We start from the raw sequence: 18,547 nt of genomic DNA, 5'->3' as shown, positions 1-18,547 counted from the left end.
GGGAACTGATTCTATAGATTGAAATAGGAAAACATTCATATAAATGTATGTCCAAAAATGCTTTGTTATCAAGTTACGGTTAGCGAAAAATTTCATCGTGATTTCAGTTCCCATTGATGCTGACATGTTTAAGGCATTTTATAAAGTGTAAACTTTATTCCCAGTTACTGTATTCTCAGGTCCCAGTACTGTATGTCCTGTAGTTTTCATGATATGCAATGATATCAAATTAAAACAAAAAATTTAGCGACAAAAAACATTTTTTTAGGTTTGAAGTGCAATAACTTTGCTAAGTGACAAGTAAATATGTAACTATTATTACAAAAACTTGTAGAGAATTTAATCTAAGAAAATTGATGTAATAAAGTGTATGAAAAATAAAAAAAAATCAACTTTTATTATTAAAAACAAAATTTAATTGAAAAATGTAATGAATTTGTAAAAATCAAGAAAAGCTCTTTTTAGTACAATAAATTTAGACCTATGAAAAATTTAAATACTTTTAATTTAGTTTTAAAAAAAAAATACTGACTACAGTTTATACTTTACAATAAATGTTTAAAAATTCCACCATTGACATCGATGCACTTTCAATTCTTTTCCTTACATTTTCTGTCACCAATCTAATGACAACTTCACGTATTGGATAAGGGCAGCAGCATTGAAAATGTGCTCAATCAGCTCATCATGTGTGTCTACTTATTGCTTGTATATCTCTCATTTCATCCATCCCCATAAACAATATTCTAAGGGAATAAAATCAGGTGATCTGGATGGCCAATTTACTGACCAATTGTTTGTCTTCATTCGTGAAATATGTCCATCAAGTTGATAGTACATTTCAATTTTTTTCATCAGTGAGGAAGTTCTAAAGCACTGTAAGAAATAACATTGATTAAAAATTTCCAGTAATTTCTTCCCAAGACACGTTCTAATACAAAAGGACCTATTATTGGTTGTCCATTATGCCATACCAAACATTTACTGAAAATCGTTGCTGAAAATTTGATTCAATGAATAAATCATATATACCATAATAAAAAGAATAAACAGGAATAAAAACAATACAGATACAAATTCTTAAACAATAAAAAATTTAAGACAACTTATCAATTATAAAAAAATTAGAAATAAACCCAAAATATAAAAAGGGTTAAAAAGAAAAAATTTACAATCACATAAACAAACAATTATTTAAAATACAAAAAAAGTCAAAGAAAAAATAAGTAAACTTTAACATAAAGACAAACTATCTAAATAGTTTCTTCTAGACCTATGAATAAAAAAAACCAGCAATCATAAACCCAAAACACCATCACAAACACCAAAAACTAAAAAAAAAAAAAATCATAAAAAAAATTTATAAAAACAATAATAGAAAAAAGTAAAATAACAATAAATATTCTAAAAACAAAAGACATAACAAAAAATGTTTACGAATAAACAAAAGCATAATTAATCTGAAAAAATAACCAAAAAGATTAATAAAGAATAGATTTAAATCATTGTTTCCTCTCCTCAGTTGCGATTTGAATGATTATTAGAATAACTTTTTTTTTTTATATTTAGATGTTACATTTTATAACATCTCACAGTTGGCAGGCCAACAGTGACTTAATTTATTGTTTCATTTCTTCTGTTTTAATGAATAGTAGATGAACATGTACTAAAATTATAAATTACTGATGCTGCTGTACTTAACACACATCACTATGTCAACTGGTTTGTTTGTTTTTTTTTTTTTTGTTTTCAGCAGCCAATCAGAAGTCAATTTTGGAATAACCATTGCATTTTTCTATGATAATAAAATTATAAATTTCATTCATTTCAATTTTATTAAAAATAAAATTTTTTTGGTCTGATGAATTGGTATAATTAAACAATTTAACTGTATTAAAAAACCTTTTGGTTAGGATTACATTTAATTTAGATTAAATATTAATAAATTGTGTTAATTTTTAGGGAACAAGAAAGCAACTGACAGAAGATCTGTTAAATGCAACTGATCCAGATACAGGACCTGAGAGTTTAGTTTATAATGTGTTAGACAGTGGAGTAGAGAATACTGGAGGTCAGATAGAATTGTTCCAAAAGCCAGGAGAAATGATTAGCACTTTTACTCAAACTGATGTCAATTCTGGGCATTTAGTTTATGCTCATACTGCAACATCCACTGGAGATTATAAGCTACCATTTCAGGTTAGTTTTCATTTTTGATGTTGAGATGAAATAAAATTTAATTTTTAAGAGTATGTTGTTAAGTTTGAATACTTCCTTTTACATCATTATGATAAATAGACAGAATTTCTGTACCTTTTCCCTTAATCTATTATTTACTTATTCCTTTGAAATTTGTTTTATTTATATATATATATATATATATATATATATTTTAATTTTATTTCCACTAAACATCACTCGGAATGTAAAACAAGTTGTTTTGTTTGAAGTAGAATTAAGAATCTGCTAAAAGTTAAAAAAAAAGTCTTTATTGATTGTTTTGATTTTATTCTGTATCATATTTTTATGCTCCCATTTTAGTATGTTCTGAATGAATAAAAGTTGAAACCTATTTTATTATCAAAAGGGTCAGAGAGGCATATGAGATTCCTCTCAGTTAATGAGAGACCAATAAGAGTTAAGTAAATTCATCTTGCAAGTCTTTTTAAATCAGTCTACCATCTTGCAATCTAAACTAATTAATGAGTTATTTTATTCTGAAATTAATTAATTTTTATAAAATGCAAACATGTGCTGAAATCTCGTGAAAAGGTTATTTTGAGAATTTTTATAAAAACTTAAATTATACGTAATTTTTTTACAAATTAAAATTCTCAGAAAGAATAGCAATCAAAGTGATTCTTTAACTTAAATTTTTTTTTATTTAAATATTTTAAAAGTTTTTTTGTAGATTAAAAAAGAAATTGATTATAAAATTATTTTATTTGCTTTCTTATGAAACTGATGGTATTTGGTATAGTGTATGTCTCTTGTTAATGTTATGTAAAAGTTTAAGAACGTCAAAAGATACCAATTATTATTATTAATGATGTGGTATTCCTTAACTTTAATAGTATACTATTGCAAATATGATTTATACTTCTCCGCTCAAAATTTTTTTAACTTTCTTGTACGAAGTAAAGGAAGTATTATGTTCGCAAAAAAGTCCAGTTTTCAGATTTCGATGAAAATATCCATTTTGACCATCCCTGAATCCATTTTGATTAATTTTGGTGTGACGTCTGTATGTACATATCTCTCATAACTCAAAAATAATTAGCCATAGGTTGTTGAAATTTTGGATTTAGGACTGTTGTAACATCTAGTTGTGCACCTCCCCTTTTGATTGCAATCAACTGGACCAAAAATGCAAAAAAAGCCCAAAATCCAAATAAACTGGATTTTGGATATTTTCTTAACTGTAGCTATAAGCTCTCATTGAGAGCTTTTCAGTGATATACCATAAATGGATTTATCATAATTCATTTTCATTGGTTCCAGAGTTATACAAATATAATTTTAAGTTATGAAATACTTGGATATTACAAGGGGAAGGCACATCGGTTTAAAGACTTCTCCTTTTTTTTAATTTAAATATATTGATTTATTAATAATTATTAACATCTGATGGTAAAAAAAATCTTTACAAAAATAATCATACATTAACAACAGTGGAAAAAAAATATGAAAAAATATCATACGTTATTAATAAGATAAAATTTTATGTTTTTTCATTAAAAAAAAAATAAAAAATGTGTATATGTAATTTAATAGGCATACAAGGAAGTATGCAGTGTATACATAAATTTTTTTATATAGAATACCTGTGAAATGTAGTAAATTAATTTCAGTTCTAATTTTAATTAGATCTTCAAATTAGATTTATTAGTTAAAAAAAAAAAATCATGAAATAATATCATCTTTAGAAGTATATGCTTACCTGCAGTATAAAAATTATAAGATTGTTATAAATTTGAAGAGTCTGTTGATGCCAATTAATAAACATTTATTTTTTTAATTATCAAATTAAGTTAGTAAACATAAATCACAAACATAAAATACATCCCTATTACTGCTTATAAATTCATTATTAATGCTGAGCTATATGTTCTATGCCAAACATTACTACTGCTGTCAATTGACTAAGTCATTGCATCCTTCAACTCATCATCTGTGAATATCTTTATTGATAAAAATCTTGTATCTGTAGGTTTCAGATGGAATGGTAACAAGTGCTGCTGCCATTCTTCGAGTATCTGTTTTTCCTCTCATTGTCAGACCAGGAAATAATACAGGAGCAGTTTTAACCCACCATTCCTGGGTACGAATCATGCCAGCAAATCTCAGTTTCACTACAAATGCTGATGATCCAACGTTGTCAGTTATATATCAGGTGTGGTATTATTTGAATACATTATTTTTTTATTTTCAGTTGAGAAGTCTTAAACATACTATTTTGATAGTACTGTTTTTTTTTGTTGTTTTTTTTTTACTTATTGTTATAATACATAAAACAGGGAAAATATTGATTGCTAGATGCAGAAAAATGATACATACCACTCTTAGTAGTAAGCAGAAATATCTGCTGATTTCAAAAATCAGATATTCAGAAGTGTGTAGGGTTGAGTTTTATCCCTATATACTTCTAAATAATCACAACCGATATCATGAGTATATATTGGAATTTTAATAACTTTATAGGTTATTTGCTTTTGTTGATACTAAATTTTTTTTTTTGATGATCCTGGTGTTTGGTCATCACTGGAATTTGAAACAGGACTTTCGGATTCATAAGTGGGTTAACGTCTAAATTATCAAACTCCCTATCACTCATATTGTCAAGAATTTTAGCTATTTCATTATCATAGTTAATTTTTTTTTTTTGTTGTTTAAGTTTTTCATTTTTTTTTGTTGTTGTTTTGTCTACTTTTCATAGTATCTTCATAATACTTCCATTGATTTTTTAGTTATTCCAAAAAGCAAACAATTTTTAAAGAAAACAAATAATATTACTGTAAATATACAAACACCAATAATCCAGGAACAGAAATGATTGATGCGGGTCATAATTAACTCACCTGACCATCCCAGATCACATGTATTACTACTTATAATGTACCAAGTTTTTTATCATTATTTGAGAAAAAATGTGAGAGGATTTTATGTTTTTCTTATCATCATAATGAACCAAAAATATTCATGGCTTCTGAAAATAGTTCACATAGTGAAATATGTAATATACCATAGTGTAATAATATTAACTATGTTTTATGATTTATGAAAAAATATTTACCATTGAAGGATTAATCATGTTTTCATTTTTATAACCTTTTAACTGTTTTAATACAAAATTCAGGAAAATTTTCGTTATTAATTTTTTTTGTTCAAGAGAATAAGTACAGTCATAAGGATTAAACTTAAAAGTAAACTACATCTCCTACAATTCATGGTACCATTATAAATAGAATATTCAAGAAGTTCCATCCTGAAAATTGATGAGTGAGAAACAAGTTAAATGCCTATAGCTAAAGACATGTTCTTGAGCAATGGTATGTTTTCTGAAGGTCAGTAAATATTTAAGAAGGCTGGGTGCATTGTACATCCTTGGAATGTTTGTAGATAATGACCACAGATTATGTTTCTTAATTCTCTGGAGAAAATATGAAATTTAAGCTTTATAGTGAATGTGGAAAGTTTAGCAACATCTCAGATTTTTTTTTTTTAAAGGATATGATAAACTTAGAATTCTAGACTTTATTTTAGCAATTTCATATATTATTATCATTATTTTTCTGAATATTACTTTTCATCTATTATTCATATACTTTTGCTTTTTTGGGGTTTAAGATTGAACAGCTTCCAGAATTTGGTTGGATTCAGAGACAGTCTACCCTGGAGGAAGGAGAAGGAGAAGGTACTTGGCAAAATGTTGGACAGTTCAGTAGTCAGCACCTTGCTTTAGGACAAATAAGGTATAAGCACAATCAGGGTTCACCTACCCAAGATACATTCAAGGTTTGTAATTTATTAAAATTATAATGTTAAAATAATTCTATTAGTTTATCATTGGTACAGGTTTTGTAGCTAGCATATTAACATGTAGACTCATGTTAGTAATATCAATACTTTTATTTATATAAGTGCAGTTAAAATAATAAGTACTTACATTAATACTTTTTATTGTGTACTTTAATACTCTTTTATTGTGTGATATCATTTATGTAATAAAATAATTTATTAGTCCATATTAGTAAGAAAATTATTAAAAAATTTCTTTTGAATAAATTATTTACAAAATAATTTTTTCTGTTACTTTTTCTATAGTAATTTCTCTTGTGAAAACAAGATTGTACTAAAACTATTTGTATATTGGTACTTTCAAATTTAGCAGTTGTCATATGTATTTGATCTAGTTAATGAAAAATTAGTCTGAAGGATAGTGGTACCATCAGATGCTACAAAATAAATACAATGTTTTAAATTATTCATATACATAGGAGAAATATGATCTATAATTTATAAGATCACTTTCATATAATAGTAGCTGAACAAAAGTTTTGATTTACCAGAAGTTAAATTTCATATCTTTGTTTTTATTAACAATTGTAGTTATTCAAACTTTTAACCTGATTGTTTTTTTATTGGACTAAACTAAATTTAAAGTAAAACGTATAAATTGCTTATTAATCTTCTAGATTTATCTGGCCTTAAGTACACCAGTGAAATTTTTGTATGAATTTAAATGTAATTTTTAATTAATAAACAATTCACCATTATACTGCTTGTACTGATGAAATAATGTGTATATCATGCACAATAAACTGTTATTGTTATAGTTTTTTGGTTAAATTTTCTGAAAAGTTAATTTAGACCAGGTTAGTCTAGTTAAAACTGAAATTCAGACTAACAAGGTCTAGATTAGTGGGTTTGTTCTATGTAATTAAATAAAAATTATATATATTTTTTTTTTAACTGAATTTTTATGGGCATCGACTGCTAAGGTCATTAGCCCTCGTCACATTCTTTAAAAGAAATTATTATCTCCATCAGGATCATCATATGTAAGGGTGTAAAGGCCCCTTACATTTTATTTAAAAACACAAACTTCACATAAATATTAAGACATAAAAGACAATGACAATCACAAACACTTACGGGGTGTAAAGGGCCCCAATATTAAAATTTGAGATAAGGTTCTCAAAAGACCATGAAATTAAAATTTCAACTTATCAATACCATTTCTTTCTTTATATGTATATAAAACTACCGCTTAGAGATTCTTTTATCACAGCTTTAAACTTTCATTTTATAGACTTTTAAGAAGTGCACTGGCGTGTAAAAATGCAACTATATTTTCTTCATTTCCATTATCCAGATCAGCACTAATATTATTTGTAAGACGGAACCTCTTTCTGAGGTCCTCATATATGGTACACTCTTCTATTAGATGCTTGATTGTCAGTGTTTTATTACAAACACCGCACATTGGTCTCACTTCGCCGGTTAACAAATATAAATTTGTTAATCGCGTGTGACGGATTCTGAGACGGACTTGGCATTCTGCTTTGGCGTCCGTTTTCTTCAGAACAAGAGCAACTTTCGATGTTTTATCTTCGGGAGGAGGCTGTACTAATATTTTTGGGTTTATAGGATCTTTACTATTGAAAGGTTTCATTTTATTGTCAATAATTCTTTCAATCATATTAGCTAAGGTCGGAGCAAGTTTACTGGATGAGTTGACCTTCATCGACAGCAACTGGAGCAGGAACAGGAACGGCAGCCGCAGCCTGAGCATAAGTTGTTGTTGCTCTAGGCTTACGGGCATTAACAATCTTCTTTGCATCGAAGTAGCTGACCTTTTGCAGGGTTTTTACTTCCTGCACAGCTACTTCATCTTTGTAGACAGGACAGTTCCTTGATCTACAAGATGTGCTCCTTTACAGTTGATACATGTAGGAGGCTCTTTACACGGCTCTCCTTCATGCACCTCTTCACCGCACACGCATATTTGCGGTCTTTCACATCTAAGAGCGGTGTGGCCAAAGCGTTGGCACATAAAGCACCTCATTGGCTGTGGGACAAATGCCCGCACATCCAAACGATGAATCCCTGCTCTTATCTTTTCCGGCAAAGTAGGCCGGTGAGGACATGAGAAGCTGAGGGTAAGACCTCACCGTTCCTTCTCATGTTCAATCGACGGCACTCTATTACTCCTTGTGCTGCCAGTTCCTCTACAATCTCTTGCTCTGAACAATTTAAAAGGTCCCGACAGACCACAACACCTCTTGAGGTGTTGAGTGTGCCATGGGGATCAACATGTACAGCCAAATCTCCTATTTTTTTCAGGCCTAGGATCTTCTGAGACTGTATATCATTTACAGTCTCTACATGAAGTCCCGTGAAAGTTTTTCTTATTTCCTTAACAGGGCCTCCAGCGCATTTGGTTATCTCCCGAGCGATGAGAAAAAAAATGACTCACCCTCGAAAAATGTCCATCCTCCTTGGTAATGACCAAATATTTGGGTTTCGGTACATTGTTGCTCTTAAAAAAAGCTTTTTGTAAGCTTTTTCTAGCCTCAATCTCAATCTTTCTGGATTTCGCACTCTTTCGGCGTTTTGCCTCAGGCGAAATGGCCGGTTCTAGACGAGGGTGTTTACGTGAACCTTCTGCCATGTTTGGTTGTTCAACTTGCATAGAAGAACGATCCCTTCTGTAGTAAGGCTAGCCGCCGGGGTACACCCCCACTCCAGGGCTACCAACCCTGGAGGTCCGTTCCGGTACTCCGCTGGAACCGGCATATGTCCTGGCAGAGAGCGGATGCGCAGTCTCTGCACTGACTCCAGGCCCCTACACACCGAGGCTTTCAGGGCTCCCATGCCCCGAACAACATGGGCACCTTAACTACATGCTTGCCATCGCGGGGGGCATGTAAAAAAAACAGTATAGGAAGATAGGTTTATTTATATTATAATAATGCAGTGTGATATTAAAATAAGAATTAATAGATAGACAATGGAGTAATGCTTTTGTGTGTGTGTGTGTGTGTGTGTGAGGAATATGGTAGAATTATCATAAACAATCTATATAAGATGATTAATAATTTGTATCTGTAAATTTTACATATTACCAGAGTGAGAAGTTAATATCTTTCAAAGAAGGTAATGGATTGCATTATGAAAGAAAACATGTAGCAATACATGTAAAGAGAAACAGAGAGATAGTTGATAGCAGTGGTAAAGCTGGGAAATAGATTTTGTACAGAAATTGTACTTAAGAAAATACTGTAAATAGATAGGGAGAATTTATCCTCAATTTACAAAACAAGTTAATTAAAAAAAAAAGCACAAGCTTTGCATATTAGATACTTTTTACATTGCAGTGAATACTGATTACTTCCATTAAGTGTAGACAACCTGTACTATAAAAGAATATTAGAATGTCTGAATGCAGCACTGTTCTGACTGAGAATTTTTCCAGTCTTCCGAGACTGGAAAAATTTCAGTGCTCCGGCACTGAAAAAGTCGCACTACTGTTCTTTTCATAGACTTTACTAGTTTAAAAGTTAGGCTTATAGCTTGTGAATTTACCTTGATAGCTTAAAGATGGTAATAAAAAACTATGATGCTGCTAACCGTAAGTGATGCACCATCTTAAAAATTTTGATTCTAAGCAGTTATGTATTCCAAGAATGCATATAAAAAGAAACCATTACTTCTCTGTTGTTGCAGACCATTGGGAAATATTTAAAATTATTTACAAAAAAAAAGGGTGTAGTAATGTGGGCCATCCCATGTCAATTCAACCATACTAGCTCACCCACCATCTCAGATTTTGATGAAACTTAGCTTGTTTGTTCTAGCTATATAGGCAAGTAACCACACCAAATTTCAAATTCCTATCACATTTTGTTATCATGTTATAGCCATTCAAAGTTTTGAGGTTTTTCACATTTTGTTTATTTTTCATCCATTTGTTGTGAAATTTTCCGTTTTTAGTTTTGTTTTCTAAACTACGGGGATTCTAGAGAAAAATATAAACATTCTTCTAAGTGTAATTTTGGGAGAAAAAAATCTTATTTTTGCTTCTGTAAGATTTTTAAAAATGAAAACATGGTTTAGCATTGAACTCAATATCTCAAGAAGGGAAAGGGATAATCACAATTTGTTTTCTAAATAATCATGAAATGATAAAAATAATAAATAAAATTTTTGGGAGTTTTCATTCCTTTGTATAGTTTTAAAAATTACTCATTGAGTCATTGTAGGACTTATATCAATTATTAAAATCTACTTGCACTATTTTTAGAGCAATAAGTAATTGTTTGATTACAATTCTTGATTGAGTTCAAAAATAAGAAAGCTGCAAGTAGAAACAGGCCCAACTTGCAAAGTGTACAGTCATGTTTATTTGTTGCTGGAACTGTGCAAGTAGGAATAGGAGAGATGCATGCCTGGACAGGCATATCATCACAGTTGTTTGGCCAGTCCTCCCCTGGCTCTCATTCACAACATCCTTTCCAGCTTCTCGGGGGTATGAAAATTGTGCAAATAAATTTAAACCATGCTGCACTGGCTCACAATCTATAGGCCAGGTATGCATCAGAGATGGGTGTGGACCTTGCGCTCATCTCTGAGCCATACATTACTCATCCCCGATGACAACTGTGGACATGCAGTGTTATGCCTATCTGAGATGTATACCTGAGGGAGAGTTTCAGCAGGGTGAAGGCCGGAAGGATCTACCTATATTTGTGCTTCATGTCACCCAGTATCATGACAGAGGGATTTGAGGAGAAATAGATCCCTATTGCAAGGGATTTTCCTACTCTTCTTGTGGAGGACTTAAATGCATTGTTCGTAGACTGGGACTATGCAAGGACTGACTTCCATGGAAGACTACTATCGGAGACAGCTGCGACACTTGACCTTGTTTGCCTGAATGATGGAGTCGCCTTCACGTTTAGAAGGGACATTGGGAGTTTGGGAGTTCCTTTCTGAATATAACGTTCGTGACCTCGAGTGTATATGGCTTAAGTTAGTCACAATATATAACCCACTGGGTTGGTCTAGAGGTGAACGCGTCTTCCCAAATCAGCTGATTTGGAAGCCGAGAGTTCCAGCGTTCAAGTCCTAGTAAAGCCAGTTATTTTTACATGGATTTGAATACTAGATTGTGGATACCGGTGTTCTTTGGTGGTTAGGTTTCAATTAACCACACATCTCAGGAATGGTCGAACTGAGAATGTACAAGACTTACACTTCATTTACACTCATACATATCATCCTCATTCATCCTCTGAAGAATTATCTAAACGGTAGTTACCGGAGGCTAAACAGGAAAAAAGAGAGTCGCACAATATTTGGCAGTAAAACAAGATTTGTGCTTCTATACCAGCTATATTACAAAAAGACTGCTTGGTGTGTTTAAAGTCAGCCACATCTGGAAATAATACAATACAAATATTTGAAAAAATAATCTTTATTACTTTTTAAATTTACTAGAAAGTGTGTATTAAAATATTTATTGCAAATGTTATGTTTTTTTAAAATAAAAATAAATTATTTTGTAGTCTGAAATTAACTTTTTTGTTTCAAAATTAGCTACATGCAAACAAAAAATTCAGTTTTCTGCTAAATTTAAATAATTAACAAAATAAAATTTGTATTATTTAATTTGTGGCTTAATTATTCTATAGTGAATAAATCAAAATTTTAGCCATGAAAATGTTACTACTACCAGTTTTTTGCTGTCCTGAAATTTGTATGAAATGGATGTAGCTGTTTTTGAAACTAGACTACTCAAATACATTACTAAAAAAAGTTCAGTTACTTATAGTTTACTAGTATTAATAAAACCCATAAAAGTAAAAACAAATAAAAACCACTATATATTCACACCCAGAATTTATACATAAAATCCTAAGCAGTATACACCATTTTGTTTCCTCAGGAAGCACAAGTAACAGACTGACTAATTAAGCAAAAAATAGCTTGTCTGATTATATTCCTATCCAGACATGTATGTCTCCTTTTGCTACGTACACAGTTCCAGCAGCAAATAAACATGACTGCACACTTTGCAAGTTAGGCCTGTTTCTACTTGCAGCTTTTTTATTTTTGAACTCAATCAAGAATTGTAATCAAATAATTACTTATTGCTCTAAAAATAGGGCAAGTAGATTTTAATAATTGACATAAGTCCTACAATGGCTCAATGAGTAATTTTAAAAAAACTATACAAAGGAATAAAAATCCCAAAAACACTATTTATTTATATTATAGCCCGTTTCATAATGATTATTTAGGAAAAAATTTTGGGATTATCCCTTAACCTTCTTGAGATATTGAGTTGAACACTAAACCATGCTTTCATTTTTAAAAATTCTTAGAGGTGCAAAAATAAGATTTTTTCTGCCAAAATCATTACATGTAGAAGAATGTTATATTTTTCTCTAGAATCCCCACCCATAGTTTAGAAAGCAAAACTTTAAAAGTTCACAACGATTGGATGAAAAATAAACAAATGACAAATTACATTTACAGTTGTTTTTTGTCTTCCAATATCCAAAAAGCAAAACATGAAAAACCTCAAAACTTTAAATGGCCATAACATGATACCAAAGTAAGATAGAGAGTTGAAATTTGGTGTGGTTACTTACCTCTACAGGTAGAACAAACAAGTTAAGTTTCATCAAAATATGAGATTGCAGATGAGAAAATTGTTTTTTTGTGGAATGACCCTAATGTGGAATAAATTTATAAAAATATTTTATTTTATGTTTTGATGTTATATTGAAAAAACAAAATTTTATTTTTTAACCCTTGCGGCCTAAAGCTTATTTTGTAAGTACTAGTTAAAAGCCTCAAGCACGTTTTTCAGAAAAAGTAGATGTTTGGTAAAAATGCCACAGAAAAAACAATATACACGATAAAATTATGAAAAAAATTGTAATTACTCAGTAAACTATGTAGATTGTGGTGCTGCGATCCAAAATGGTGTTATAGTTATTCTTTATAGTTTTTGCTTCCAACCGTGCTAACAGGTGAAGATTTTTATATAGTTAATAATTTCATATGTGGAAATGAAATTCTACTAATACTTTTCAGTTTAATTTTAAAAGAGTCAGCTGTTATTTAATGTAAAAGTGATAGAAAATTTTTTGTTACAGTTCAAGGTGTCCGTATTAGATGTACATCCCTCTACAGTCTATGATTTTAGATTGACGTTCACAGAGCTGCATCTCTCCAGAGTTCATAATTCTGCTGTGTTAATGGACAAAATACTAGAAGCATCTATTACATCTAAACATCTTTCATATACTACAACACCTCTACCGGTTAATAAACAGTCCATCACGTATGAGGTATTTTTTTAAAACATTAATGTGTTTACTTAGTGCAGGTAATTTGTTCACCAATATCACTTAATTTCAGCATTCTGATAAAATAAACAAATATATTTCAATATGCATTCAACTTATTTTGTGTAAGTCTGATTCAGGATCTGTCTTTTCTCGCCTTTTTGAATCGCTCTGTAGTATTTGTCAACCAAGAATCTATTATTTGCTTATTCATGAGAATAAAGTCTGATATGATGATTAAAAATTGATTCTTGATAAACGTTTTAACTTTTAAATTGTGATAGTTTATATATTGAATATTTTAAAATAAATTTTGGTTTAAACTTACCCAGATATGTAATCTAGAAATGGCAGTTTATGCCAATTTGATAAATTTCGCTGGCATTTATTATATTAACTTGTTTATTCTTTAAGCAACTACTTAATTGCTACTTCTTAATTTTTTATTATTTTTACATCCAACTGTGTTGGTTAGACATTACAGGTTTTTTTTTGTAGGAGCACTACTCACAGGCTGTAAAAGCAGTTATGAATTTTATAACATCATTTTTTTATTGCAGTAGATATTGAATTATACTTAATTTCTAAAACAATAGTGGTGCAGTTACGTGGTCCAAAGTATTTTTTTTTTTTTTTTTTTTTTTTTTTTATATATATAAATTGAAAAGTATTAATTTTATTGAAAAGAATCGGATGTGGACACCACATGACTTTCTTGTACACCTATTAAATTACATATACACATATTTTTAAAATGAAAAGTACATAAAATGTTTTTTCATTAATAACTTATGTTTTAATTTTTTTTTAATTGTTATTTATTGAAAACATTTTTTTTACAATCAGAGGTTAATAATTATAATAAATCAATTTATTTAAATTAAAAAAAAAGGTTAGAAAAAAGCAGATGAAGTCTGATTCAAACCAATTTACCTTCCCAAGTATTTCATTAATTAAAATGTTATTTGTCTGTAACTCTGGAACCAATGAAAATAAGTACCACTTATGATACATCTTTGAAAAGTTCTCAATGAGGGCTTAGTACTGCAGTTAAGAAAAAGTCCTAAATTCAATTTTTTTGGATTTTGGGCTTTTTGGAAACTTTTTGTCCAGTCGATGATTACAATCAAAAGGGGAGGTGCACAACTAGTTGTAAATCTGAAATTTCAACATTCTACGACTAATCTTTTTTGAGTTATGCAAGAAATATTTATACATACGTAGACATTACACCGAAACTAGTCAAATATATTCAGGGATGTTCATAATGGATATTTCCATTAAAATCTGAAAACCAAAATTTTTCGCAATTTGTACAAAATTTTTTCTTTACTTTGTACAAGGAAGTAATAATAATCAACATTTTTACATTATCTTCCATTTGCATTTTTTTTCTCTGTAGGATGAAAATGACTGAACTAGTTTTTTTTAAGCCCCAATAAATTTTCACTCTTCAGAATGGCTTATTTTAGATTTTTGTTTATGATTGCTCAAAAGCAATAGATCATATGTAAAAAAAATTCATTTCAAGTCCCGTTGTTAACAAACAAATTTAAAGAAAACAGATGTATTTTTTTATTTTATTTTTTTTTATAAAATGATATTTTTTTACAATTTAAAATAAATACATTTGGCCCCATTACCTGCTCTAAACTTGTTTTCTGGAATTAGTAGAACACGTAGACTCATCAATTCCTTAAAATACTTTCTATCATTTTTCTAAAAATAAAAGTAGGTGGTATTATTTTATTTCCTTTTAATGTTTATTTGTATCATATTATTATGATCAATATCATTGATGGCCAATTGTTTTAATAGTGATTGATGGTTTGATTATTTCTTCTATTAGATATAAAATTTTAATTGACGGAATGGCAATAAATACTAGAATAATTGCTTGTATTGTTGTTCAGATTGTTTCTATTGCTTGATTTTCTGTTAGTAGGGTATTTGATATTTTATTTATTGTTATTATTAGGATTGTTACTGTTGTTGTAATAGATAGTAAAATTATTATAGTGTGGTCGTGGAAATTTATTAGTTGTTCTGATTGGTCTTACTCTGTTTATTATATTAAATTTTATTCATGATGCGATATCTAAGGAAATTATTTTTTAATTTATTAATGAATTTTAAGAACATGGCAATTTTCTGCCACTCTTAGAATGATTTTGAAACACCGCCCACAAATCGAATATCTTGACTCCCTAGAAAACAATGAATGAAAATACCAGAACACAAAAAAAGTAAAGATTTAAAAACAGCGTGAATTAATAAATGAATAAAACAAAGAGATAAAGACCCAAGAGAAAGGGTAAAAAATATAAGTCCTAATTGTCTTAAAGTAGAAAAAGCAATAATCCTCCTTAAATCATTTTCTAAACAAGCAGCAAGCCCAGATAAAACCATAGTAATTAAAGAAAAAAATTATCAAAAAATAAGTATCACAAAAATAAATAAAGTAATTAAATCGAATAATAAGATACACACCAGAAGTTACCAAAGTTGAAGAATGAACTAAGGAAGAAACAGGAGTAGGAGCTTAATTACGAAAATAACATTATATTTCAATTTCTAGTATTATGATTTAGTTTTTTAATAGAAATTAGTAAAATCAACATTTGTAAAGAGATTTGACTTGAAAAAAATTGGATTTTTTTAATCTAAAGTAATTAATTGAGAGTATTTTAAAAATAAAAGAACTTTACTTAACCTAAAATTTTATATTTAGCTTGTTCAAAATGTTAGCAAATAATTTGCTTTGGTACTAAAACTGCTAACCACTGTTTAGTTAGCCTAATACCCCTAAGAGGGTAAGGGCCTGTAAGTTTAGCTAGCCATCGTTCAGGAAGAAATAGAAGACTCATGTGATTTTAATGACTGGCTAATGCAATCAGCATATATGTATTAATTTCATTATTGGTTTAATAGTGCCTCCCTAATGTTTCTGGATGTCTTTTTCTTGTAGGTCTTTTGATGTCTTTTCTTAATTATAAAAATTTGCCTACTTTGACAGTTGCTAATTAGTTATTTTCTTAGTTTTTGTTTCTTAAAGTTTAAATATATTAAACTGTCCATTTTTGTTACTAAAATTTTGTTTTCTTTATAATATAATTGTATGTCGTAACTAATGGTATTTTTATGTTCAGGTTGTAGGTTTGCCTCGATATGGTGTATTGTCAGTTGAAGATAGGCCGCTGAGAGTTGGGCAGCAGTTTACACAAGCTGATATTGATAGCAAGTCTGTCAGTTACAGGATGCAACATACTGCATATTCAGTCATTAATGATGGACTTGCGTTTAGAGTTTCTGCACCACAGTGTCAGGCTCTTCCTCCAGCCACAATATTATTCAACCATACACCTTCTACTCAAACTACTAATAAAATAACTGTTACTCTGAACAAGTTAATGGTATGTCTATTGAAATTGTTATTGTTTTCATTCTTTTTAATTTTTAATCTGTTAATTTATTTGTTTATGTTATGGTTTTAATTTTTCTAAAGGGGAAAAAACAGGATTAATTAATTCTGTAGAAAAGCAATTTCAGTAATCATAGACCAATTATTGTTGCTTTTGGTGCTGACCGTGTGGTGAACAAAAGACCATGTAGCTGGATTCTTGAAAGAAGAAACTGGAAATGTTACCATAAAGCCTTTCCATCACAGTATGACAATAGTGTTGATGCCCTAGATCAGCTTACCTCTTTTACCTCCTTGGTACTCAAGAATGCTAGTAGATGCATTCCACAAACATCAGAAAATCCAAAACGTCCATCCATTCCCTGGTGGAATGATGATTGCTAAAATGCAATTAGGAAACGACACACCACTGACCTATAAATTTAACCTTCCCACCTACGAATGAACATCTGAATTTGTATGATAAGGGTAGAGCAATATGTTGTCTTGTTTTCATAGACACTAGGATGAATTCTTGGAAGAATTGCATAGACACCATCTCACTATTCCCACATCTACTGTGTGGAAGAAGCTTTGTGCAGTTTTTGAATCTCAGAAATAGTCATCATCTGCGATCGCAACTAACGTGGCAGATTTTTTTTGTTTGGTATCCCTAACTCTGTACAACTCTACACTTAATTTACATTCATATATATCATTCTCTGAAATAATACTGTACGGTGGTTTCCCGAAGCTAAAGAGAAAAAGAGATGTTAGGTCTACCAGGTATTACAAGTCTCTACAATGCTGAACTGTATGCCATCAATAAGGCTTTCAATATCATTAGCCCAAAATGCTGTAACATCCTCATTTGTAGCGATTCCTGTAGTACACTCCAAGCTCTAAAAAATTTGTATTCTAAACATCCTATCGTCACCAAAATTCATAATTCAATCACTTAGTTGAACCATTGCAACACACAAGTAAGTTTCTGCTGGATCCCGGGCCATGGGAATCCCAGATAATGAACGTGCAGATTCCACTGCTAAAGATGCATGTACTCAATCGTCATTCCCTACTTGTGTTACTACTACCGATTTTATTAATTCTACTAAACACATTTCAAGGAAGGTGGCAAGGTGACTGGACTATTACAGTAATAGATAATAAACTCCCAACACATCAAGGATACTGTGCTGCCATAGAGCTCTTCAATCCAGAACAACCTTACAGAGGCAGTTATTTGCCGTTTATGAATAGGGCATACTAATCTTACATATGAATATCTTAGTCAGACCAATGCACCTGTTTGTGTTCGCTGCAACGCAACTAACAATACACCGCTTCCTTGTGGACTGTGTGTGATATGCAGCATTGCGTTGTAAATTTAAATTAGGAGCTAACATCCAAGCTATTCTTCGAAAAAATACAATGATGCTATCAAATATCTTGTTGTTTCTTAAGGCCGTGTATCTGTATTTGATTATTTAATAATTATTGAAATATGTTTTCTTACATACATATTTAAGTATATTTTATTTCATTTAAAAATTAATAAATATATAGTCACGGAACTGTAGTCATACACAGAGGTTTTATGTAATAGTTTACAGTAATCTTTACCTTAAGCGCGAGAAATCACTGATCATCTTTCATAAAATAAAAAATGTTATAAAACAGACTATCTTCTTTGTAGCTTTTAAATAGTAGATTAAAGCTTGTACATGAGGAGTACTAGATTCAACTATTAGCCTAATGTCAAGGTAAATGATCTCTAAGAAAATTC

The 18,547-nt window shown here is 30.1% G+C and overlaps 1 protein-coding gene across 1 annotated transcript in view; it reads left to right on the top strand.

Annotated features, from left to right (window-relative positions):
* kon (chondroitin sulfate proteoglycan 4-like protein) overlaps window positions 1-18,547 on the top strand; it is a 108,160-nt gene that overhangs the window by 54,697 nt on the left and 34,916 nt on the right. Inside the window, exons 9-13 of the mRNA XM_075360205.1 lie at window positions 1,963-2,199; window positions 4,211-4,393; window positions 5,848-6,015; window positions 13,170-13,364; window positions 16,511-16,774. Coding sequence (XP_075216320.1) covers window positions 1,963-2,199; window positions 4,211-4,393; window positions 5,848-6,015; window positions 13,170-13,364; window positions 16,511-16,774 — 1,047 coding nt within the window. The remainder of the gene's footprint in view (window positions 1-1,962; window positions 2,200-4,210; window positions 4,394-5,847; window positions 6,016-13,169; window positions 13,365-16,510; window positions 16,775-18,547) is intronic.

This window comes from Lycorma delicatula, chromosome 3 (genome assembly GCF_047948215.1).
Source record: "Lycorma delicatula isolate Av1 chromosome 3, ASM4794821v1, whole genome shotgun sequence".
Lineage (NCBI taxonomy): Eukaryota > Metazoa > Arthropoda > Insecta > Hemiptera > Fulgoridae > Lycorma > Lycorma delicatula.
Note: the sequence above shows the minus strand (reverse complement) of the source record. Positions and strands in the feature narration are given on the sequence as shown.